Source organism: Gasterosteus aculeatus, chromosome 16, assembly GCF_964276395.1.
Source record: "Gasterosteus aculeatus chromosome 16, fGasAcu3.hap1.1, whole genome shotgun sequence".
NCBI lineage: Eukaryota > Metazoa > Chordata > Actinopteri > Perciformes > Gasterosteidae > Gasterosteus > Gasterosteus aculeatus.
In genome coordinates, this window is record NC_135704.1 from 8,732,185 (window position 1) to 8,757,092 (window position 24,908).

General features: G+C 47.6%; 1 protein-coding gene across 2 annotated transcripts; it reads right to left on the reverse strand.

The window, feature by feature from the left end:
* Positions 1-2,060: 2,060 nt before the first annotated feature.
* On the reverse strand, positions 2,061-24,470 carry gsk3ba (glycogen synthase kinase 3 beta, genome duplicate a). Of its 2 annotated transcripts, none has more exons than XM_040201427.2 (11): positions 23,332-24,470; positions 17,549-17,742; positions 12,197-12,280; positions 8,671-8,781; positions 7,926-8,056; positions 7,278-7,384; positions 6,911-7,008; positions 6,684-6,779; positions 5,735-5,921; positions 5,480-5,578; positions 2,061-4,957 (listed from the first exon to the last, which is right to left on the reverse strand). In XM_040201427.2, exons 1-11 carry the CDS (start codon positions 23,417-23,419, stop codon positions 4,884-4,886), a joined length of 1,269 nt encoding a protein of 422 aa, XP_040057361.2. In that variant the 5' UTR covers positions 23,420-24,470; the 3' UTR covers positions 2,061-4,883. The 2 variants fall into 2 exon arrangements, with proteins under 2 accessions (XP_040057361.2, XP_040057360.2); XM_040201426.2 differs by having other exon boundaries at positions 6,672-6,779.
* Positions 24,471-24,908: the final 438 nt, after the last annotated feature.

Consider the following 24,908-nt stretch of genomic DNA (forward strand, 5'->3'; position numbering starts at 1 on the left):
GATCGGTCCAATAATTTAGCTCTCTAATCTAATTACATTTTTAAATTACTGCTTGCAGTTGTCATAAATGCAGCAAGGGATGACAGTCTTTTTCTTTTTTCGCAGATTTACAAAAAAAGAAATGAATGCTCTGCCGACTTCTGACCTCTCGCCTGGTCTGAAAACTCTTATTTTACTTGACATTATGTAGCATTATGTAGTATTATGTTCTTGATAAGCAGTGTAGAAGATGAATGATTGATTGATTATAGCAGCTTATGGAGGCTGAGTACCATCAACGCTAAATACAATCAGTGTCAGTGGCATCTTAAGTGGCATGGGTCGGAAAAACCAAATCATTCAATGCGATTAGATGAAGTGAAACCGCATCAAAGGCCAAAATATGGTTTATGTTAATTACAGAGTGAGCAGCACAGGCGTGGAAGGAGTGGAAGGAATCTAAGTGACACCGTTTCAAAGTAATCGACACTTAAGCAGCCCGAGAGCAGACGAGTACTTTCGATTCGCAGTGAAAAGGAAACGTTTTACTTGGTGAAGGGGTGAACGAGGCCTGAGCTTCTCATTGCACTTGTTTTGTCGTTAGTGGAGGAGTATTTTTTATCTGTGACATTATCCGTGACATTCGTCACCCGCTGTGTTTGTCTCTCAAAATGATTGTGGGACAGTTTCAATAATATTAGGAAATAATTCAGGGGCGTCTGTATTAAATGCGATTAGATGATACTTTGACTACATCAATACTTTGGAAAATAATGATCATACGGTGTTTTCCCATAATTTACTGTTAATTGACAGTTAATACACACAAAAACCGAAATATTCAACAAAGAAGACTATATTCACATTAAAGCTGGTTGGTGTCTATTGTGGCGCAGTTGTTAAGAAGGCAGTTTTCCAAACTTCCTTTTTTAATCTGGTTCACTGATGTTCTATTATTGGCTGTTAGACGTCATCAAATCATTTTGCAGCTCCTGCTGGAGCCTCTTCTCAGATTTCACCGCACATGGTGCTGGTCTGCAGGACCAAGAGTACGATCTGATGCCAAACACGTCCCTGTTCTCTCCAGGTAGCAGCACTTCCTCACAGAACATCTCAACCCTAGAAACAGAGAGCATTAGCACGCAGGCACGGGTTGGTTTTTATTTGACCGATCAGACCATCCGGGTGCGCAGCGACACAGTGTGATTGAAACTTGGATTGACTTCAAGAGGAAGAAACAGTGCAGTGAAATACTCAGCAGTTCACTCACTCTGACTTCTGAAACTCTTTTGCTTCCTCTCTTGTTTCCGCGCTGGTTGAAAAGGTCAAAGTGGCTCCGCTGGCATTAAGTGGTTATAACAGATGGATTACGGGGGATTTGACATGTAACTTTATGTGTTATTTGTTTTGCCTACAGTAAGTTCACATTCCGTCTCAATGAATGTTGTCACGTTTCAAGGTTTCATTTTTTTCGAAACGTCACACACAGAATTGTCTGACCATGAACTTTTCTCATACAACGAAAAGAGCCTTAGATGCAAAGACAATCTTTGCGTTTCATACCTGAAGTTCCCTCACGTCCCTGTTTAGCGTTTTGATGCCATCGTGTGACAGAAAAAGGCTCTAAACATACCGTAAATAAAAGTCCTCTGAACACTGCCCCGCTGTGGTCAGACTAAGCCAGAGGATTGCTTTGTCAAGTAGAGGGACCACCTAAAAATGAATTCCAAAAAGCTGGTTTATATTTTAGAATCAATTAACTTGTTTCGGTTTATATTATTTGTCTTTCAAACTCAGTGTTGTTTTATTTTTAATAGTCATTTAACTTTCTACCTTAAACATTTAGGTTACTCAGAGGATATAGCTTACTGACAGTAAGTATTAGTTAGTTAGAGTACATTTGTACCAACTTAATGGCAATTTTCCAAAGTATGTTAAACGTGTAGCTGCTGGTTCTGCTTTTGAGACCAAGTCCCAACTCTGGAACATTTATGTATTAATGCATATCAGACATTCAGGCCTAATACACACTATCTACAACATCCACTTTGCACTAAAATAATACGGAACAGACAAAGAGCTCGATCATTTCCAGGCTATCCTACTCTTTATTTAATGCAAATTACAGTACCAGGGAACTATTCCTCAGAGCACGCAAGGGGAATATTTACAGAGGTGCACATTTAGCTTACCTTCACAGAACAGAAGAGAAAAAGAAACCATTTCAGTCACAAACGGAGGCATTCAAGTAGTAGTACTGTTATACAGGATGCTTTTGTGGTATTTTCCATGATTTGTCTTTTATCCCTAGGTAGCATACTGTAAATGCTAGTATATAGTAATATATATATTAGTATTATATAATATATAGTAATATATTATACTAGCATGTATGCTTGCTTGTCTTGTTTTGGGAACCTTTGTGGTGCTTTGAAGTGGAGTTAGGAGCAGGGTGAGGTGCTCAAACCTTTCTGTGGTTGTTAGCAACACATCTATGAATGCAAAATTACAGCAAGCAGGAGAAAGAGAGGCTACATGACTCGACCTTCGGTGCTACTGAATCCCTCCCACCGGCCAAGGATGCTGACAGGAAGGAGAAGAGGCAAGAGGGCAGATTAACAACATATCCAGAGAGAAGAGGAGGATGGCTCATCACAACTACATCCTGGTTTGGCTTTGGTAACAGAACCAACACTGTGATTAACACAGGAACGGTGCTCTATTGTCTGTGTATATACAGTCACATACACTGTATAGGAGGACCCCCCCCCCCGCCTCACTTCACAGCCCGGAGCCCATGCCACAACTATGGTGTACATGTCTGTGCGTACATGTTTCCCAAGATAAACTACCAAAACAAAAACAAAAATCTTATAATTAACAATGTCTGTATATTACAAGTAATGTGCAATGGGAAAAGGGGAAAGAGGTGCAAATGGAGGGAGCTGATATTCAAGTGGGTACAGAATGTGTGTGTGTGTGTGTGTGTGTGTGTGTGTGTGTGTTGCAGGATAGCAGGACCTTCAACAGCACCAAAGGGAGAGTCACAATGGGGGTGAGAGGGTGATGGCGGCTGGGTGAGGAGGGAAACAAGGCGAAGGTGTATGAAAGCAAAGGCACTCCAAACTATAGTTACACTATACATGACTAGTTCTTGTTACAATAATACAGCGGTCATCTACTGTACAGGTAAGATTGAACATATGGCTGGATAAAGCTGATCATCATCATCATCATCATCTCTACAATATCCACAAACATCAGTTCGCCCTGATGCCGTTTTTTTTTTAATCTTTTTTTTCACGTCTACCCTTTTTCATCTTTGTTTTTGCTCATAAACAGTACATGGGTCTGCAGATATACATACCTTAAACATAAAAAAATAAAATAAAATAAAAACATGAAAAAAAGAAACATACAAGTCATACATGTCAGAATTTTGGTGAGGCGCATTTATACTGTATATACAAATTCTGCTTTTTTCATTTCTTCTTTTTTATTATTTTTTAACGTAGTGAGTATTCTGTGGGTACGACGCTTGGACTGACTGTACCGGGCGGCTCTATGTGCGGCGGGCGGGTGAGGAAGAAGGCTACGCTAACACTGCAGTCAGTGGTCACAACGCACGAGACAGCCGGGGACGAGCCGAGCGACCACCGCCGAGGCTTCGCGAGGTGTCGAGGAAAGACAAGGATGGAGAAACGCCTTGAGTTCTTCACAGAGACCGGGACAGCACATGTACGAAGACGGGAGAAGTCCATCTACAGCCTTAAAAAGAGACATGGATGAGACAGCTGGAATCTAACCTCACTCCAGCAAAGAAAACAAAAACACCACCGTGTCTACATCTATTGTCCTTAGGCGGCGGCAAATATTGCCACTGCTCAGCCAGATATGAGCTCACCATAAATGATTTCTGAATCATTGCAGTTAATATACATATATCTATATATACTTTTATACATAAGGAAAAGTAATATATAAACTGTATGTATGCATGTTTGTTCTTGTATGTATATATTATACAAGCACACAGGACCAGATACACGTCACATCCATTGCACATGGCAATCCGAAAACATCTGCCTAGGAGTACAAAACAAAAATTAAAAACAAGGTCGAGTAAAACAGCTTTTCTGACCATTTAAAAACAACCCGAGGCAAAGAAAAACAAAAATAAAGTCCAAACTTTACCCACACAAGTGGACTGATTCTTTCCACATACATCAGGATCATCATGCACCCATGTGCGTGTTTTTATGAGTGTGTGTGTGTGTGTGTGTGTACCCGTGCGCGAGCCTCATGCCTTGTCTGTAGAGGTGGAGTTGAGAAGTGAAAGGGGCGGATGACCCCCCTCCCCTGGGTGATCCTAACCATACTCAGGCCATGCACTACAGGAGGAACCAGAGGTGGGATCGGCCAGGAGACACATATGCAGAAGAATGGGACAGTGTGGAAGAGGACACAGGGGAGGGAGTAGGTGGGGGAGGGGGCGTAGGACTTTTTCTACAGATTGTCCTCTTACAAACATTAGCAGGCTAGCATTGTGTATACATGTACAGTGTACTTTTATCAATAGTACAGTCAACAACAGCTGTGGCCCTGCGCTTTCTTTCCCCGTTGAGGGCTCAGAGAGGCGTCTCTGACGGAGGATGGAGTAGAGTTGGATGCCGGGTGAGCGGCCGGTGGGCGATAAAGGAGGCGGGAGTGGGGATGCTGTGTTTGTGGTGGTGGCGTGGGGGGCTGTTGGCCGGGCGTTGAACCCGGACAGCGTTAGCATCCCTCCGCTGCGGTCAGGGAGGAGAGCGGGGGGGGCGGAGCTTGAGCGGAGCTCACCCCCTGGCCGGGGCGATGGAGAGGCCGCGGGCCGGGGCTGAGACTCGGGGGCGGGGGCGTCTGTGGGTTCAGGAGGTGGAGTTGGAGGCCGAGGCCGAGGCGATGGTGGTGGTGCTGGGACCTCGCTCTGTGCTGCTGCCATCTGCGGACAGGAAGAGGAGAGGGTCCTTCAAGTCAAACAGTTACTTGTGTCGGGTTTGTGGGGCAGATCGGTGAGTGAGGGACAGGAGACACAAAGAGGAGCGATGGGTCTCCCTGGGATGGGAAAGTATAGGCAGAGAAAGGGAACGAGTAAGGCTCCTCCCCTCCCTCAGCTGCTACTGCGAGTCCAAGCTCATCAGCAGGACTTTTAACACCCAGCTGGAGCCGCTGCGTGTACAACAGTCCCCGGTTGTTTTGGGCGGCCTCGGGTATGAATGTGTGAAAGGTGTTTTCAATGTTGCGGAAAAAGCAAGCAGTCAACTCTCCGGCCAAACGCAACTCATGTGGCAGCATTAAACGTCCGCGGTCCTTTCTATACGCCACCTTCAACAAGTTCAAACGGTTTGCATTGAGCTTTTTGAAGTTACCAGTTGTGAGTTCTGCGGCTGCTAATTCTAACAGTTAAATAGAGCCTTCGAGCTGCGTCAAAAACAGGGCCGGCTGAAGGAAGCGAGGCTCGGACCTGTGGTGGCAGAGGTGTTGGTTGGGGTGGAGGCGGCGGCCTGGCTGCGGGCGTGGGCAGGCAGGAGTATGGAGGCCAAAGAGGGATTACTGGATAACTCTGCAAGAGAAAACAGCAAACTTCAACTATGTTCATCTGCATCCTTTTTTCCCCCTGGTTTTATTCACGCTTCAGTTTTAGCTCAAAACGTTAACATCCACTGGTTTACTTCAGTCCTGGACACCGACACTTTGACTTAGTTCCCTGTGTGCGCACCCTGGGTGGTGAAGTTGAAGAGAGAGGGCTTCTCCCTCCCGTTGGGCAGTTTGACGTTGGGGTCGCGCAGCTCGTCGAAGAAGGAGTGTGCGCAGGCCTCCAGCGGGGTGAGGCGGGCCGTGGGCGTGTACTCCAGCAGGCGGGAGCACAGGGCGATGGCCTCCGGAGGCGTACGCGGCCGGAACACCTGAACGACAGTTAGACACAAATACGGATGTCAGCAGGGACCACGTGAAGTCCACGCTCACCAAAAGGAGATATTCCAATGCCGTTAACAAACACGCGCACAAACAATGGACTTGTAAATGACAACAAAAAAAATGCAGAAACGCCAGTGTGTTCTATGAAGCCCATCGTGCTCAAATGTAATCATTTGTTTTTAGGGGCTGCCTGCGCGTTGGATGACTGACTATAAGATCATCCATTAACGGAAGATCTGTGGGCGAGAAAATGTCTCGCCACCGTTTCCAAACCACGAGAGCGTGAAGTGGAGAATGAATGTGTCCGGTGTCGACAGTGCAACCCGTCTTTGATGAACTAACAGACAAGGCAAAGCACTGAGCTCTTGGTGCTTCTGAGGCAACACCGGTTTAAATTAATGCTAGAATGTAAAGGAAATCTCACATGTCGCTGTTGGAGGGTGAAAAGCTTGAGCAACAAATTGTCAAGAACTACGAATCCTATTTTTTAGCTGGATTTTAAAGAATCGTGGCGTTTAGATAATCGTACGACAACGGATTCTGTACAGTCTTGAGCCTGTGTTTAATCAGTCTCCCTTCATGGGGGCTAAAACGGGCAGGACTCTTTAGGCCCAAAGCATCTCAGTTGGGTGAATCTGAGGAAGTTGGATACCTGCGGAGCGACAAAAGAAACACAAGCATGAAGACAAGAGATGAAGCAGCGGTGGATCTTAGAGAAGTAAAAAGGGTTCCTGTACCTGTTGACTCACCTTAGTCCAAGGATGTGCCTTAATCTGGGGGAACTTAAACTCGGTGTAGTTGGGGTTCATCTCACGGATCTGCTCCCGGGTTGGGGTCCCGAGAACCTGGAAAAAGAACACAAGAACAAGAGCGTTGTTTCAATAACTTGAATTGCTCATCAGATTGTGAAAAAGAAAAATTAATATTATCATATATGAAGACTTCTACACCCACTTCCGTCACCAACCATCATTACCTTGATTATTTCAACCAATTGATCGACTCCACTGTCACCGGGGAAGATCGGTTGTCCTAGCAACAGCTCCGCCAGAACACAGCCAGCTGACCACACGTCTAGAAAAAAAAGGAAAAGAAATGTCAGATACAAGCAAAAGCGCAGAGATGACCTCAACCACCTGGATGGGTCTGCATGAGCAACATTTAATGACAGATTTCTGATAAGCTTTTACCTTCTTCCACACTACGTCTTTATCTTTACAATCAATCAGATACGTTTATGAGTAACATACGATCGGTCATTAGCAGCAACTCATGAGCTGAGGTGAAGCTTATGGAGCGGCTTAGGGGTTAAAGTGTGACGGGGACCGTTGGAGTCATCCTACCTATGCTGGAGGTGTAGTCGGTGGCGCCAAAGATGAGCTCAGGGGCTCGATAGTAGCGAGAGCAGATGTAAGACACGTTGGGCTCCCCGCGGACCAGCTGCTTCGCACTGCACAGGAAATGATAAGCACATCACATTCTGCTACAAACGTGGACCTAAAGAAAGGCCTTGTGATTAAGATTCACAAAAATAAGGGAGTGCTTTTCTGATTAAAAGAAAATAAGAGAAGCTAAAAATGCTGCCTACTTAAAACTTTTTTCAGTCAACCCCTTAAATTGTGATGGAACATTTTAATTTTAATTCCTTAACAGGAATCATTTAGCTCAGCATGAGACCAACTTCTTCTAAATGAGTAGTTTGACATTTGACCGTCTCTTACTGAGAGTTAGATGGAGAGACTAGTAAATATTTCCTGTCTGTATGCTGAATTTAAACCAATGATTAGCTTAGCTTAGCATTAAGACTGGAGACGGAGGGAAACGGCGCTATCCAAAAAGGCAAAGTAGTACAACTATCAGAACACATAAAGCGCCTAAAGTCGGAAAAACTACACGTAGCCTCCCGGGACCTTATTTTTACTATGAAGTTGCTAGGCAACAAGCAGAGACCACTGTTGACTCATAACATTTACCGGGTTACCGAGTCTCACCTGCCAAAGTCGCAGAGCTTGAGCACAGCGGTCTCTGGATCCAGCAGCAGATTCTGGGGCTTGATGTCCCGATGACAGATCCCAAAAGAATGGATGTAGGCCAGACTCCTGAACAGCTGGTACATGTACAACTAAACACACAAACACAAGGCTCAGCACAACAACAACCAGTCGGGAACGTTACATTTTTTCATGTTTGAACAATAGCGTCTCGCATTTCCTCTTCAAATTCCTGGACCTGGTGAACAAAGCCTCGTGTAGATAAAGAAAAGCTGCGTCTGCAACTCAAAGACCGTATTCTCTCCCCTCAGTCTGTCAGGAACTGGTGATTTGGGTTATTGGAATAAACGTAAGCAAAACACTGATTGATACTCATCCTGGTGCTGACTGCTTCCTTTGTTTGGTGGAACTAATAAATTGTGTGCCTTTTTTCTAGTATTTCACTGGAAATGATTCAGGCTGAAGAAGCAGGCAATGTGCAATTACTTATTTGCCTTTGCAAATTATTTGCACGTTTGCCACAATCTTTGCACAGAGCGTGCAAGCTAACTATAAACATTTTACTGCGTGTATTATTTTTTTAAACAAATGAAGTGACATTTTATTTTCACATTGGCATTTCTTTTTTCGTTTTTAGAAAGAGTTCTGGAAATTCAAATGAAAAGAGAGCTGCCCACACCACTTCCTGCTGTGATGGTTAAAGTCTCTCGCACACGCACACACACACACACACACACACACGCACCTTGACATAAACCATGGGCAGAGTCTGCTTGGCTCGGCTGTAGTGTCGGGCCACTCTGTAGACCGTCTCGGGAACATAATCCAGAACCAAGTTCAGATACACTTCATCTTTCTGTTGGAGGAGAGCAAAAGCATGCAGAGACATGAGCCAAGTATAAATGATTACAGGTCAAGCAGAACAGATGCCTTTACTCTGAGTGTGACCATAGAACATAAAAATAGCACTCCAAATGCACACGTCTACGTCGGCTGCCAAATATGTTCCTCTAGCGTCTCCTCCTCCCCAGTTAGGGTACGTCGACCCCATCTGATGTAGCTCATTTATTTTCTTCACAGTCAAACTGGGGAACTATTGTGTATCGTACAATAGGAGGGCAGGAAACACACAACTGCACGTCACAGCGGCCCACGCGCCGGCAGACAATGACAACGGCCTGTATGGGAAGGCAGAGTTGTGCTCGTGAAACTCTGGAGCACAGCGACCCTGAAAGGAAGCTGAATGTGAAGCCTGAAGGTTCCCCCCCCTTGGACTCGTAGCGCGTACGGAAAGGAAACCGGCTGCTCACACGTTTAGATACAACAGATTCACAAACAATCTATTTAAACATGCGCAGTAATTTCCTATAACAGTCTTTGAATGTTAACCATCCCTTTGTGGGGAGGAATTATCAGTGGGTGGTTTAAAAAGCACCTGCGAGACTAAATGGAAAGGGCCTACGACTCGAATTTCGGTGTGGAGCCGTGTGTCCACCTTTGAGCGGCGTCAGGGGACAGTGTGTGTGGTCCTTTGTGCTGCTCCCCGTCAGACACGTGTACACAGATATATGGAGACAGAATGAAACACCGGCTCAGGAGGAGGAGCCTCTTAAAGCTCTGGGGAGAGGGTAGCTTTGTCCCCCCCAACACGCTCTGCGTGTGTCTCTCTTAGCGCCATGTGTGTGCGTGCAGTGCACCCACCAGCAAACTCCCATTGATAACATTTGCGACGACTAGAAGGCGCGCCCCGCCTCCTGCTAGCGCCACCAAAGCTATATTTAGCCTAGCAACAGCCATGACTCACTTCCTGCCTGACTACAAAGCCACTTCCTCGGCTCGTTCCCAAATGCTGAACCAGGGGGGGTCTGATTGAGCTCCTTGTTCGCCTCCCAGCTAAATAATTCAGCATTTAATTAGCTGTGAAAAACTGCTTGCGCCTGAACAACAATCTCAGCAATATGTCATCAGCAGCGTCGTGTAAGAGAGGAGCAGTAATATGTAGGTTACGTGTCTGTTTCCACACGTGTGCCTCATACCAGCATGTGGGCTTCTGCTGGACTACACACCTGCTGGATTATTACGCAGAAGCAATGCTGTTTAACCAACTCATGTTAAAATACTAAAATAGTCATCTTAAACTAAAAACTGAAAATTTGATTTTAAGACATCTTTTTAATGAATGTTTTTCTTTTATGTTTCAATTATAATCATAATCTTAATTGTTTTTTTTTTTAAATCTCCTGGCTTTATGTTTTTAATAGTTTTGTGTGAAGCACTCTGAATTGCCGAAATGTGCTTTACAAATAAAATGGCTTTGCCTTGCAACTAGAGAACATGGAGGCTGTGAGGGTCACGTTAACCTGCTGGGGGGCACCAGGGGGAAAAACTAAGCGATGGGCCCATCCAACCGTTTCTCACCCTCCACTGTGGCCACCATGTTAGGTGCAACACACACACACACACACACTACACTATCTCCGCCTGAAGCCTCGGAACCGGCCCAGTACAGCGATTATGGACTCAGGGTGAACCTCCAGGTTTTGGGGCAGCGCCTGCTCGCCTATCCAGCCTGAAGACGAGAGCTCTGTGGACCCACATGGAAACATAGAGCTGTCACTTCGGCTTGAAGCTGACTAGCACAGACAGATCTCACTGGGTGTGGTTGGTAATCCAACCGCACACAGTGTACCACTGCCTCAGAGCCCAGTTCTACACGGGCCCCACAAGCCCCCGGTGTCCATTTATAGCATATTAAAGATATATTGAAATTTGCAACAGTATTGGCATTTTTAAGTAGCGGTGTAGACATTAATAGTGTTCTGTACTGTTGCATATTTGTAAAGAAAAGGTGTATTTAATAAAATTACCACTCGCACACAAACGGAGCCTGAGGACAGACGGTGCCGTTCCAGCGTAGAATGACTGGGTGACTTCTGGGTCTCGTTGAAGAGGATGAATATTTATGGAGTTACAACCGAGGCCGGTAGCTTTATGGCGAGCAGGCAGGAATGTAAGTAAGTAACCACAGTGGAGGGCAACTGTGTCAGCACGTCTTACCTGCACTATCTCGGCGACTGCATATTTCTAAGTCAATCCGCTATTTGCCGACCCGCCCACGCTGTTTGGACACGAGGACTTCTGTTTGAACGGCGTTATACGAGTGGTTAAAGGGTAAAAGCAAAAAGCACACGGTTACACAAGGCTACCTGTGCACGTGCCGGGTGCCACGTGCACGCAGCTGCGCCTGGCATGGACTCTCCCATCAGGACCCCAACAGCACCCTCACCCTATACCTCATTGTGTCTGCCACGCTCCGTCCACCCGCTGAGCTCCCCATCCAGGTGATTCACCCTTTGCCTACTTCCCCCCCCAGCACCCTCTCCTCTCCTCTCTGGCTCTGCGGGAGGTAAATCCTCATTCCAGCAGCACACTGCCAGTGTCCATAATTAGACCACAGCGATTTGGTGAGGGGGAAGAAACGGACACATGAGCGGAGGACACACGGGGGGGGTGAAAGGGGTAATGAAAGACACGCATGAGCGTCGTGGGTTATCAAAATAGCAAACCCCTGCGATTGCAGAAGTCATGTTGGGAAGCTGCATGGCTTGTTTCTTGGGACGTGTAGCGGCGGCGAGATTCCCAGAGGTCAGTGACCACATGGGATGAGGCAAGAGGGGAGGGAGGGGGGGTGGGGGGGGGCGGTACTGAGTGGAGCTTAGAGCACAAATGGGAGGCAGGGTGAGTCTATAATAAACCCCCCTTCTATAATCCCCCACAGCTTTCCCTGGCCTCAGTAGGTGCGCAACGTGGAAGCATTCCTGACTGCAGAGTCATGGTGTGGTCCCAACTGCCCGTCTGCCAGGTCTATATTTGACACGTGGACCTCTGCATGTCTCTCAGCTGGTGCAATGACACAGTCCAGCCGTGTCGTCTCCAGGAGAGAACACCAATGGCCGACAGAGAGGGGGACTTCCCCATTGAGGCCGGGGGAAGGACGTCAAACCGTGCAGCTGACAGGAAGCGAGTTCAAAAGCCGACACAGCTAAATACAAAATAAATGTAGTCATGACTCAGGGTCCTGAACATGGGAGTTATATCAGAACTCAGATTGCAGCAAACTGCGTGGTCATTAAAAGTCCAGTCAACCTAATTTTGCTTTTTTTTAATGTAAATGAGTACTTAAAAAGAAATAGTATGCATGAGTAAAAGTTGTATGAAACAGTTAATAATGCAGTCCAGAGACAAACCTCAGACACACTCAGTCAACTGACCTTGTCTCCACTGGAGTAGAAGAAGTAGCGCAAGCGGACAATGTTGCAGTGGTCCAACTTCCTCATGATCTGCAGCTCGCGGTTCTGCACAAAGTAAAAACATGAAGGACACGTTACATTTTTTCCATATTACATCAAGATTCAGGCTGATGGTTGACGAAGGGACACCGTTGGGCCTTTTTCTCACTGCCAGAAGCTGGAATAAATCCCACGGGCTGAAACATGGCGACACAATTAAGCATTGAGAGGAAGCGACAATTACAACACACAAAAAAAAAAAAAAAACACAAAAGCAAAACTAGTCCACAACACAAACCCATCTGATAAAGAGATGTTAAAGTAACCGCTCACAGGGCCACAAGGACAAGATGTAAGCAGTGGACCCTGTAGCACCTCGTCGTGCAGCGTGTCATTACATTACATAAAGCTCTAACGGCTTCATACAGTTCACATTCTCTCTGCCCCTCCTCACTGTGCTTTGTGTTGAACTAAAGTGCTTGTGTAACATTTGGGCTCCACTGCAGAAGGTGAATGGAGAACTGTCAGAGTCCAGAGAACAGGAAGAAAGCAGGACGCAGGGCCAAAAGTCAGAGGGAGGTTGTGTTAACGCCGCCTCTACACACCAGTTGGGCTTTTGTTTTTAGCTACTTGTAGAGTAAGAGGATGGGATTCTGTACGGTTACTGATTGTACCATAACTCCATAAAGAGCCAATCCATAAGTGCAATGAATAGAATTCTGAATAGGAGGTCATTACAGCAAGGACGTCAGAATGTGGGATTTACATTCAATTAAATTCCTCATAATATGGAACTATCATTCCTGTTTTTTTATATTCAGTATTTGTAAACCTCACAGTGTGTAAGAACTAATTAGAGTGCGCAGCATAAATAATGTATGGGGGCATAAAGCGATCAGCCTCCAGCCGACATCTGTTGAGAAACTTCTGTTGTACAATTAAACTGACAGAGGAACCCGCCAGCAGCTCGCCAACTAAATCAGCTCAAAAACTGGATACCAAGGTCTCCGCTTCATTAAATGAGCAGTAACGCGAGTACATCGCCTCTTCAAACCAACGTCTCAGCCCGTGTGTGGGGTTCCGGGTGGGAAAAGGCTCAGCTCTCGTTGTAGTTCATTGATTCTGCTTGTTTGTTAATAAATACGTATTATTACTGCCAGAGGAAATGGAAAATACGGTTGAGTTCATGTTCGGTCAGATGTGTTTGCACTTTCCCAGCGGGTCACGTGAGCTCCGTGATCAGGTTTGAACCTTTTGGATCAGCCTTTGTTCACCAGGTTCTAATCGTTTGTCCAAAGCAAGACGGGATAAATGGTGACAAATCAGTCGCAAGATAAAGATAATGTACTTATACATTATCGTTGGGACCGTAAAATAATTTAAAAAACTGAAATAAATTGTCCTCACCAGTTATGAATCCTTGAAATTAAACCCAAATGAAGTAAATTCTTATTTAGATGAACAAGCGATTATAAATAATGGGATCACAATTATCAATTAGTTGGCTAAATGTTTCCGCTCCACAGCTTTGAGAGATTCCATTGAGAAGCTGCCTGATGAGGCGGCTGGCTGAGCCACTGATTGGGCCACTAATGGGATCCCCCGGTTACGTGGATCAGGGACATGCTGACTTGCGCAGGGCGATTCGCTGCTGTCCCTCCAGACTTATCTGCCACTTTATGAGGATTTAATCCCCTCTCATTTATGTATTAACAGAGCAGAGTGAGTCCGTCTGTCCACTGAAGCAGGACCTCATCAGCTCAGCCGCAGCATCTTCCAACTCATTGTCCTGGTGTGGACTTTCACCCCGGACCGATTCACTCAGAGACTAATGGTACGGTCCTCCTCCTCGTGCTTCTTCACCCTTCACACAAATACCTCCAGTGCACACGCACGCGCCACGTAGTGACATCATCGCTTACCCTGGTCACTGACCAGCCATCAAAGGCAACGTGCACTGCAGGCAACGCCCTGGTCTTCTTGCAGTGGCTTAGCGGGATTGTTTCAGGGTGTGTGTGTGTGTGTGTGTGTACGTGTGGCGGTCGGTCCACTTTATACTGCAGGCAGTGCTGCTGACCTGTCATCCTCCAGCGCGTCAGCCGCAGACAAACGGAGGGCAAAGACAGGGAGAACACCTCAAATTCAGGCGGTGGAGATGCTTGCGGTGAGACAAAAAAAACACTTTCAGCTAAGAAAATGATTCAGAGCCCAGACACACACGCAGTATGTGCAGTGAGGACTGATGACAGCTACGGTTAAAGGACACGGAATGCGGTGACTCAGTTTGTAAACTAGTGAATGAGTCTGTCCCGTCAGCCACACCTTGAGAGGGCCTCTCGGCACTTTGACCTCGCTGAGCCGTCCGTGGGGAAAGCCGTGTGCCTCGTGTCTCTGGCGAGTAATCCCAGTAGCATGTGGGACGTATGTGGGACTGTGTCCCTCTTAAGGAAACATGTCACCCTGTGGCTCAATGACGCATTCAGGAGAAGAATGTAACGCAGGAGGAGCAGCAGGCCGCAACGGGCAACACAACACTTAGTCACAAACACAATGGAAACACAGAAAGAACACAGATCCGTCCTTTGACAACGTTATGCGTGTGTCATCATTCTGAGTTAATGTGTGTGGATGATTGATGGTTCCAATGCCAGCATCCATTTTCCAATAGTATGATACAGGATCCCTCTAATGGGAGTGGACGAGGACCTATCCCATAATGCACCAGCAGCAGCAGCAGCAGCAGCAGCCCACCAACATAGCCTCACATATCTATCATGTACATCCTGACACAGGGTCTATTCACAGGATTACTCCCGTGTGTTTGTGCTACTGGGAGAAAATACAGCATGCACACATGTAGGACCGGGCCGGTTCCGTTGGCTCAGCCTCACGGCACAGATGGACGCCTCATCAGACGGGAAAACCAGAGAGAAAACTTTTGGCGGGGAGAAGAAAATGGAAGGCAGGTGTTTGGATAGGTTTGTGCGTTGGGGCGGATACGCACACTTGGCAGTCACGTGAGGAGTCGCTGTTTTTTATTATTTTTTATTATTAGCTATTGACACCGAGAACCGGCTGTGCAGAGACGGCAGACGCTCTGCTCGAAGGGAAAAGAGAAGATCTTCAGCAGCAGAGTGCGTAAAGATGCAATCTGCTAGTGTGCCCTGCTAACCACAGGATAACAGGATATGACTATCACGGCCAGCGGCACGCAGAGGCACAGATAGCTCCCCTCCACAACAACGGAGGATTCTCTGTGACAGATGGTCGACACCATTAAAAAAAGGGAACATCTTTTATCTAGTCTGGTTTTGGACAGCGAACGACGAGCACCCGCTTAAAAACTGCTGATCCTCCCGCCCCCCCCCCAAAAAAAGGTTACGCCTGAGGTCACTGAGCTGCTGGAGTATTTAGCGGAACCGGTTGGCTAAACGCAACAGTCCCACGCTGGAGTTCAACCAGGGACACATTCAGTGTTCCACCGTCCTCCCCCTCCACACAGCCCTGCTCGCCCGAGAGGAACGACAGTAGGAACACAAAATAATGAGCACTGCCCTCGGAGCGGAGGGAATCCGTAAGTCAGCGCTGTCTTACCAATTCAGATCATAATAATTCATTGATGAACGACACAACGGGGACAAATATATCACATGGACAAACGCCACACTTCAACCACAGCATTCATAAGACAGTTTCCAATGCCTGCCCCTAAATGAGCCTTTGCATAACGGAACACAGCAAGTACGATCGGATTTAATCTCATTTGCCTTTTTATTCGAGTAGTGCACCAGCCTACGGAGCAGAGCCCTGCTCCAGGATGTCCCCTAGAAAGGACTATTTCGTCCTTTTAGAACACACCATTCCTTTTCTTGCAGCCGGTCGGCACAAAGACCGGCTAATAGCTGCGGCTGATTGAAGAATTCTGTTACTTACGCATCGAAGCCTTTTGCCAAAGTATCAAACAAACCCTTTAAAAAGCCGCCTCTTACCGCTTACGTCTACTCTCCGCAATTATAAATTGCATGATGTTCAAATGACCCGCAATCAGAGTAAAAGTGTGTGGGTGTTACAGCGCACATGGAAAACATTATAGACACACGTAGTTTTGCTTCATCCTAACTGTGTACTTCATGTGCCGTTGCTCGGCCCGTGAAAGGCAGGAAATGTGTGATGGAGACAAAACAATCTAAAGTGCCACGTGTGTGGAAGGGATCAACATGACCCTGAACGCAACGTTTCAAAAACATCTTGGTCCTTGCTTTTTTTTTTTTTCTTCAAAAACCTCTTTGGACAAATGTTGACCGACACACGTTTGCCTAAAGCCAATAACGAAAAAAGGAGAAATCTGCATCTTCCAAAAAAATGCAATAGTAATGAGTTGTAATAGAAAGTGACACGTAACAGAACGCAAAAAGAATTTCTAAAAACGAATAGAGCCTTTTGCAGCAGTGGTGTGATGCGTCTTTTCTTTATCACAGTAGCATTTGTTGGAGCCGTTTCAAGGTGTTTGTGGTGCCATCAAATTATAGTCTAATGTAGTGAGCATTTGTCCGCCCCCCCCCATCAGCGGCTGTCGGCTCCTCTCATAATAATACCTTAACGGAGGTGGGATTTATTGCAGCGCTGCTGTACTTGCATCGGGTTTAGCTAGCCGTACCTAAGAACGTAGTGTACGCTTTAAAGAAAAGCTAAAGCGGGATTTTGACACAGATCCCAGTTTGATAACGTGTTTGCAGGATTACACACAAACAAAATGATCGGCGCCGTTGCGATTGCTTTGCAGTCATTACCCTTCTGCCCTGCAGCCTCTGCACCTAATGAGAATCTGAGCAGCTGCCCTGCAGGCTCGGCAGTCACAGGACCTTTTATCGGTGAGCTGGAAGCCAGCAGCGGGGGCCGCTGGGGGCCCCGCAATGTCGCCCACGCCGAGGAACAACAAGCCGTCAGTCAAATCTATTCAAAGCACAGGAGGAATTCCTGCAGCGGTCGGCGTGGAAGGAAACGGGACATTTCTACGAGGGGCAACTGAACAGGACGGATGGCCGTTACGAGATGACTGATGTCAGCGGGTTCAAGTTTAGTTTGTGGGAAAGAGATTAAATAAAGGATCTCCCACCGCTACCACACACACACTTCCCTCAAACACACAATTTAAAGCCTGCCTGTGTTAGTGTCTCTATGTTCCTGTGAAGGATCTCTACATTTTTCACAGTTACTTCAATCGCATTCAGAGGAGTATTTGTAAACGCTGCTTTCGGTCCGTCCTTAAGCGTCTTTTCCTGTCGACGAGTCAGAGAGCTGCGTGAGCTGAGGGAGGCGGGTTTTCATCTTTACCTTAAATCGCTTGTCTTGCAGGACCTTCTTGATGGCCACCATCTCTCCGGAGTCGCAGAGTTTGGCCTGGTAGACGACGCCGAACGAGCCGTTGCCGATGACCTTGGTGTCCGTGTAGCTCACCTCCTGTGGCCGGTCGGGGCCCTGGCCTGGTGTGGCCACCACTGTTGTTACCTTGCCGCCGTCTTTATCTCCTAGAGACAGAGAGACAGATGAAATAAAAGATGACGACCACAAGTAGTGGCATGCAAATTCTAGGAATCTACGAGGGGCGTTTAAGGAGACCGATAACTTGCTAATAAGAAGCTCGGTGAACAAGAGGGATAAACGGATTGTTTTTTTTCTATTGTGACATTTTCAAATCGCTTATGGTGCCGAACCAATAGTGCCAGCTCAGGAGATTTGATCTCACACATTGAATTCCCACCGACTGAATGCTTGGCCTCCGTCGTTAGCCACAGTCGCCCCCCCCAGTTCCCCACCACCCCCACATTTGTTCCAGCAGTACTCGTGGTCAACAGCTGTGCTCGTACTGATCAGCTCCCAGCTGACTGGCTGTGAATCATTGCTGAGCTCAGAGGACGTGCGCTGTGTACCTGCAGTGGGGGAGAGACCATAAAGACTAAACCTCAGGGAGGAAACAATCGGACGCATGTGATCGCTCTACAACCAACGCGTACAGACAGGGAGCAAAATGCCAGGATTATCATCGCTGTAAAGGCACGAGCTAGTAAGGCCGACTATGATGCTAATGCACTGTAGATTGGAAACCGCTTTTGCATCCTCCCCCCCTGCACGCGCTCCTCTCTTGTCAGTCAGGAGCGGCTCCCCTGAGATCTCCACGTGGAGGCTTTCTCCTGGTTAAGTGGTTCTCTCCCTCAGCCTCCCCCCTTCCCCCACCGAAGTGTCAAGGAGCAAAATTCACATTAGCTGGCAGTCAACATGACAACCAAGTGACAGTGTGTGTGTGTGTGTGTGTGTGTGTGTGTGTGTGTGTCGTGGGCCTGCTCCTGTCTCGACAAGCTCTCAAATTAACTACAAAACTTGTGACTAAAACGTGTGTGGCAACACCTGCTCCCCCCCGCCCCCCCTTTTTAAAACGACCAGTCGTATTAGCATAATCCCCTTTCGCAGCAGAGAAAAGTGGCCCTCGAGCCAAAAGCGCCCACGCACCTCAAATAGGCATTTTGTGAATGAAATCGTGAAATGGCTCTAAATTTAGGTTTTCGACCAGACCGTAATTTGTTAATAACAGCGCGCGGCGGAAACCGCATCACGTCGCCGCATCACGTCGCCGCGTGGATTTGTGCCGCTTAATAACCAGATCACAGGGAAGTTTGATAGAGTCCGTGCAGCGCGGCGTGGACGCAGTCCAGGAGGACGGACGATACCGGCGGGATGTCCACGTGAGGAGGTCGTGACCATCCAACGGGGACATGTGGCCACTTCCTGTTACTGAAGATGTGATTATGATCAGGGAATAGGGAAGAGAGTGGAGGGGGGGTAGAAGCGAAAGGTCCGAGATGCCGACAGAGCGTCACGGATTCTGTAGAAAGAAGGGGGGCGCGGTGGGGTGCAACTTGGCAGCGCTGTTTTTAGGACCCCTCGGCACTTCCTGTCCTCACACGGATGCAATCCATGAAATGACCAAGCAATCAGATTGCATTTGATTTTCTTGCACGTCCACGATTGGAAGCCCGCGTGGAGCGCAGTTTCCCGCACTAGTCTGATATAGACTTAAGCAGCATGCATCGTAATTTCTAATTATTATTCATTTTATTTTGAATTAAATTTAGCTTCTTTAAAAGTAAAAGCATTTTTTTTTACTAAACTGAATGCCTAAAATGAATTATGTGCAAGTTGGTAAAACAAAAGAAATCCCACAAAAAAATGTAACTCGCAGCCTTCACAGCGAAGAGCAAGACCACAGTGCAACATGTGCTTGCAGCACTACCATAATTACTTTGCCCATTAGCCGGTCACGAGGAAATAATTGGTGTGACAAATCCCGCTGCATGATTTCGTCTCCATGTCGACATCACTCAGCCCGAGAGTGACACAGGAGAGACAGCTGCTGCGACTTCTAGCCAGAGGCGTCACCAGACTAGCTGGGCCCCCAACACGCGCGCCCGACCGGGCCGGAAGAACGCCACCGGCGAGCATCTCTAAATACAGACAGCTCGGAAGGAAATGACCGAAATGCTGGAGCTAAATCACTGATTTAAGTGGAGAACAAAACAGGCACATTCCACTCTATTATAGTCAAAATGTGGATATATTTTCAAAATATATTGTACATGATACCGACAAATATTTTCTACTCCTGCAAACATGAACTTCCACCAGAGGGATACAGGGTCACGTCCTTTGAAACTACTTAAGCACATAATTACACAAGCTGAGCATTTCATTGGGCCTTGCAAGCCCATAAATGTTTGGCTTCTAGAAGTGGAAGACTTTCTAGTATGCAGTGCGCTCGCTCACCAAGCCATGTGCCCCAGCATTCTCATGTGGGGTCAAAAAAGGAAAGGAAAAAAAATAGTTAATTCATTTAAAAACTGCCTTGCGATTGACGCCAGTCTGAAACGATAGCTCTTAAAATTCAAGAGACTCAACGTCAGATATTCTGCATTCCACTTATCATTAATACCCAGAGAATCATTAATAGTATGACTCAATCGTTGCCCTTTTGAGGCACCATCAGGCTGCAGTGGTATTTGTATATTTACTGCATTTAGGAGTCATTTCACACGCTTCATGTTGAGGCAGTTTCACAGAACGAGATGTGCACGTTTGGCCAACGCGTACAATCCTCCGTGCATCAATGTTTCAACTGTTTGGCAGTCGCACACGTCACACACACCGAACGGCGCTGCGACCTCAAACGCCGATTGCGATCACATCACCATCAATCACTTCAGAATGCACTCACGTAATTGGGTTAAGATCACGTTAAGTGTGCTGAACACATTAAAGCTTTCAGACTACAAGACGCAACGAACTGGGCTGCGGGGCAAATGGACATTTGTCAGGATTGTATGACCCGACTTGTTAAGATTCCTGGACAGCAAAACGGAGGAGCAAAGCATGCACGGTGTTAATCTGTGCAGGTACACACACACACACACACTCGTGCAAAGAGCAGAGTGTTCCAGCACCGTTGCAAGGCTGAAGACATTCTCGACACGACTGGAACATCCAGTCGCAGGGATGTTGAGCAGAGCTCGGATTAAGACATCAAGGTATTGGTGGGTTTTTTCTTTTTTCCACCAGACAACCTTGTGGGTGGATAGATTGGAGACATGGCAGCGGTGTGCAGCCTGCAGAGTCCCGGCTGCCCTGCCGACACGCATACTACACCCTGCAGACGCCACGCAGGCCGATCATCTGCTCGCGTTCACCTCCTTTCTAGACTCTAGGAAGCTAGGTTTTGCATCCTGTGAGGGATTCCGACGGCTCTCGTCTCGTCTGTGAATTGCATTCGGTTTCATTTAGAACTCAAAGGCGCATAATAGTTGGTTCATTTTGCTCCCATCATCAATCGCGACGACGAGAAAGAGGGGCCGAGAGGAAAGGGGAGGGGGAAAAAATGGAAAGAGGGAGGGTGGGAGGGAGCTGCAGCTTTGAAATGCTAAACAGGCCGCTCATTGTTCTTGGCCAGCTGCCTCACCCCAAAAAACAAAATCAAAGAGAGCTCATGTGGGTGTGCAAACGGATGTGTGTGTGTGTGTTCTTGTCTGTCTGCGTAGGAGGGGTAAGAGTGTTCTGCACACTGAATACAGCTACAGCTGCTTGAGATAATCTACCGTTATTCAAACGCACGCACACACACACACACACACACACACTGGTGGAGGTCAGGGTAAGGGTGGATGACATAGTGAGAGAAAACAAGCCTAGGTAGATAATAACCAGGTGAGAAGGGTTATATCAATTGAGTTCAAAGTACAATCGTGACGCAGCCAAAATTGCAAATTGTGTTTCTCCGGATGACTAATCTGATTTCACAGTATTTTTTTTTTTTTAAATCAGTTGTTGGAACGAAAACTCATTATTCCTGCAAAAGCAATCCCTACACTCCATGAGTTCAAAGTGACGATTTGGTGCTTTCCATTGTCTTGAACGATTATAGCGTATAGCAACATCATTTCTCTCCCAAACGGGAAAATACAATTGGTGTATATTGTAAAGGCATCTTCCCTCAGATGAGAGCGAGGGGCCAGCCTTAAGGACAAGTACCTTCAATCCAGCAGGGTGGTGAACACCACCTGCTAGTACAAATCAAATGATCAGACTTATAATGATGTATTGGCCCACCAGATGTGTCCCTTAAAAACATTAAGGGTTGAGAAAACCACAGCGAGACACTGTGATCAAGCTCAAGTAATGTGAAGTCCAAAAGATCAGTCTTCCATTTGGTTCTAATTCAGTAGCTTAAATCTGAAGGTAAATTGGGCCACAGACTCACAGTCCTCCAGCCATTTGGCTGACCTATTGATGGGCACAAGGCCTTTTACACCGCAGAGCATTTAGAGCATCACCGCCAACACACCAGTGCTTCAACAGCCAAATCTGGGACACGATACGTATTAACATTTGGGACAGGTGTGCATCTTCCTGTGTGTGTGTGTGTGTGTGTCCTAGTCGGAGTGGTTTCAGGAGGAGAGCCTCAGCCTGAAGCCTCACCACAATAACACACATCATAATCTCCATCGCTGGTCTGAGGCACCTTCCATAACAGACTGAATTTCTCCCATCACACACGCCCAAATGTGTGCCTGCCTGCAGGATGAGAAAGGGTCGGTACACCGGGTGTCTCCAGACATTAACAATGGACATCACTTCAGCCGGATCACTCGTGAATATTGTCAATATTGATCTTAGTTATATTATGTTAAAACCAATCCCAAAAATGTAGTCTTGTGACCCAGATTTCATATGGTCACACAGGCACTGTGACAAAATGCTAAGGAGTCAGTTTGTGAAGTGGAAAGGAGACATTTATCGGGCAGGGTGAAAGCTGTGACTAGAGGAGATAACATAAAGCGGATATCCAAAATAGGTCCAGATCCGGGTGAGGACCACCTCCATCTCTGCAGTCTAAAACCAGCCTCGGGCACGGTGTCACTACGTGTCTACGTGCACAGGACAAACTGGGTGTCACCCTCCCGCCTGCCGACTTGGACACGACCCATATGATCGCTGAGAACCAGCCCTCTCCGGGGATCACGTCAGTTTCGCCTGAGTCACCCATGGGCGCCACCTCCCGCGTTGGCAGTTGCGTAATAGATCGGCCGGATCGCTTTAACTCAATTACGCAGGCGCTTGGTGCCGCGTAGTAGCACCGCTCCGGCACCTAATCTGCATCCAAGGTGGACAATAATCCGGCCCGGTCTGCAGTAACAAGAGAGGGGCTCGATTTTTGAACCTGGGTTAGTGCCAAGCGCACCCCCCCCCCCCTCCCTTCCTCCTCCGCCGTCTGGCCCGGCGCGGCCTGCTAACACTGGTCACGCTGACCGGCCTCGGGATCGCGCGTCAGAGGGCAACGGCGTCTTCTTAACACCAAGGCAGGATTGCGCGCGTGCATGTCAGTGCGTGTCCCATCTAGAACCGCCCGGTCTCGGTGACACCGGTACATGACAGGGCTAAGCTATGCTAACAGGACGCCCCCCCTCCAAAAAAAAAATCCCGGTTTGCGGGCCCCGGTGCATGCAGCAAAGGTAAGGCAGACTAGAAATGCAGGGGGGGAGGGAGGAGGAGATGGGGGGGGGGGGGGTACTTACTGCTGACTTTCATGCTGCCGAATGCCGAGGGCTGCGGCACTGGTTTGCAGCTCTCCGCGAAGGATGTGGTCCTGGGCCGACCAGACATGATCCGATCCCTTCGGTTCTCTCGCGTTCTTCCTCGCTCTCGCTCTCTCTCTCTTGACTTGGGAGACTGTGACTTGCTAATCGGCAGCACTGGTCGCTTGTCCGAACCTTCTCATCCGAAGGAAGGATGAGAGTAAATTGAAAAGCACTATAATCCCTTTATCCTGCCAACGTTACGTTCTTACCACCCTAAACAAAATCGAGTCCTTCCCTGCCCGTCAACGGACAATCAGAGCAGCATTTTTCCTCCTTAAATCCCCGTTTGTGGCTCTCGGCGGACCTTTTGAAGACACGTCTCCGACTAAAATAGTCATGAATCTGGCCTCTCCCTGTGTGCGCCCCCCCTCCTTCTCCTCCGCCCCCACCTCCAATAAAACCAATCCCGATTGCTTTCTGGGTGCAGAATCCTCCTTCACAAAAGAAGGGTGAGATCGGGTGCTAGCAGGGCTGGTCCCGGCGCGGTTCTGCGGTCTAAATGCGGCGGTTTTCCCTCGACGGTTCGGGACACATGCGGTTCCTCCTCATATCCCGATGTGGAGGCTCGGCGACCCGACTGCCATGGCGGCTCCCTCGCTATAGCCTAGCCTGCGCACCGTCCAACGGAAAATCCGCCAGTTGTCACAGTTTTCCTCAACGAATTCGGAATCAAAGGCCGCCCTCGTTGCTGTCAAATGTCGGTGTCCTCGCCGAGGCTTCCGGGCCGGCGGGTTTTAGGTACAGAGTGAGACGATACCGAATCTCTTTTTTTTATTCCTTCCCCATAGGTTTCGGGCTCGCTGTCTTTGTCGCTACGCACGTTACTTGCGCCGTTTCCGTTAGAGGTTACAGGGATTGCTCCGCCGTGGTGGAAGGAGGTTCACGCTGTTGACGTAGGCGTGCATGGGGGATAGAGCAACTGTGAACACGCATACGGGAAATCTGGGGTCGCCGATGTAGCCAATCAGCTACGGTATCCGTCGGTAATGGGCGTGAGCTGGGTTCCTGCGGTCCAATAGGAACGCCGCTCTTCAGCGTCACATGACATAGTTTCGCGGCACCGCCCTCACAACGTCAGAGGATTCTTTTTTCCCCCATGCCGCGACGGGGACAATGGGCGTATTGGCTCCCACGACTGATAAGTTTGTCAGCCAATGGCGCTCCAAATGCAGACTGTCAGTTCAACTTGGACCCATCTGTCACAGAGGACCGGTGCTCATGCAGCGCTGTTGCTATGTTAGTCCCAGAAGACCGTCCACTGTCTGTCTCTCCTCCACATTTTCCACACACGCAGCCCTCGAGCACCATTAGCTTAGTGGCGTCACGCAGAACCATTTGAACTATGTGCACGTGCGTATGTGAATCGCTGCCCGTCATTAAAACTCTGTATGCAAGTTATCTCCCACCCTTGATCGTTTATACGTTAAATTACACGTGTAATAGGGTGATAATTAGGTTATGAAGGGGTTATAATTTCGAAGTGATTGCTGTGTTAAGAGTAAATCATTGATCCC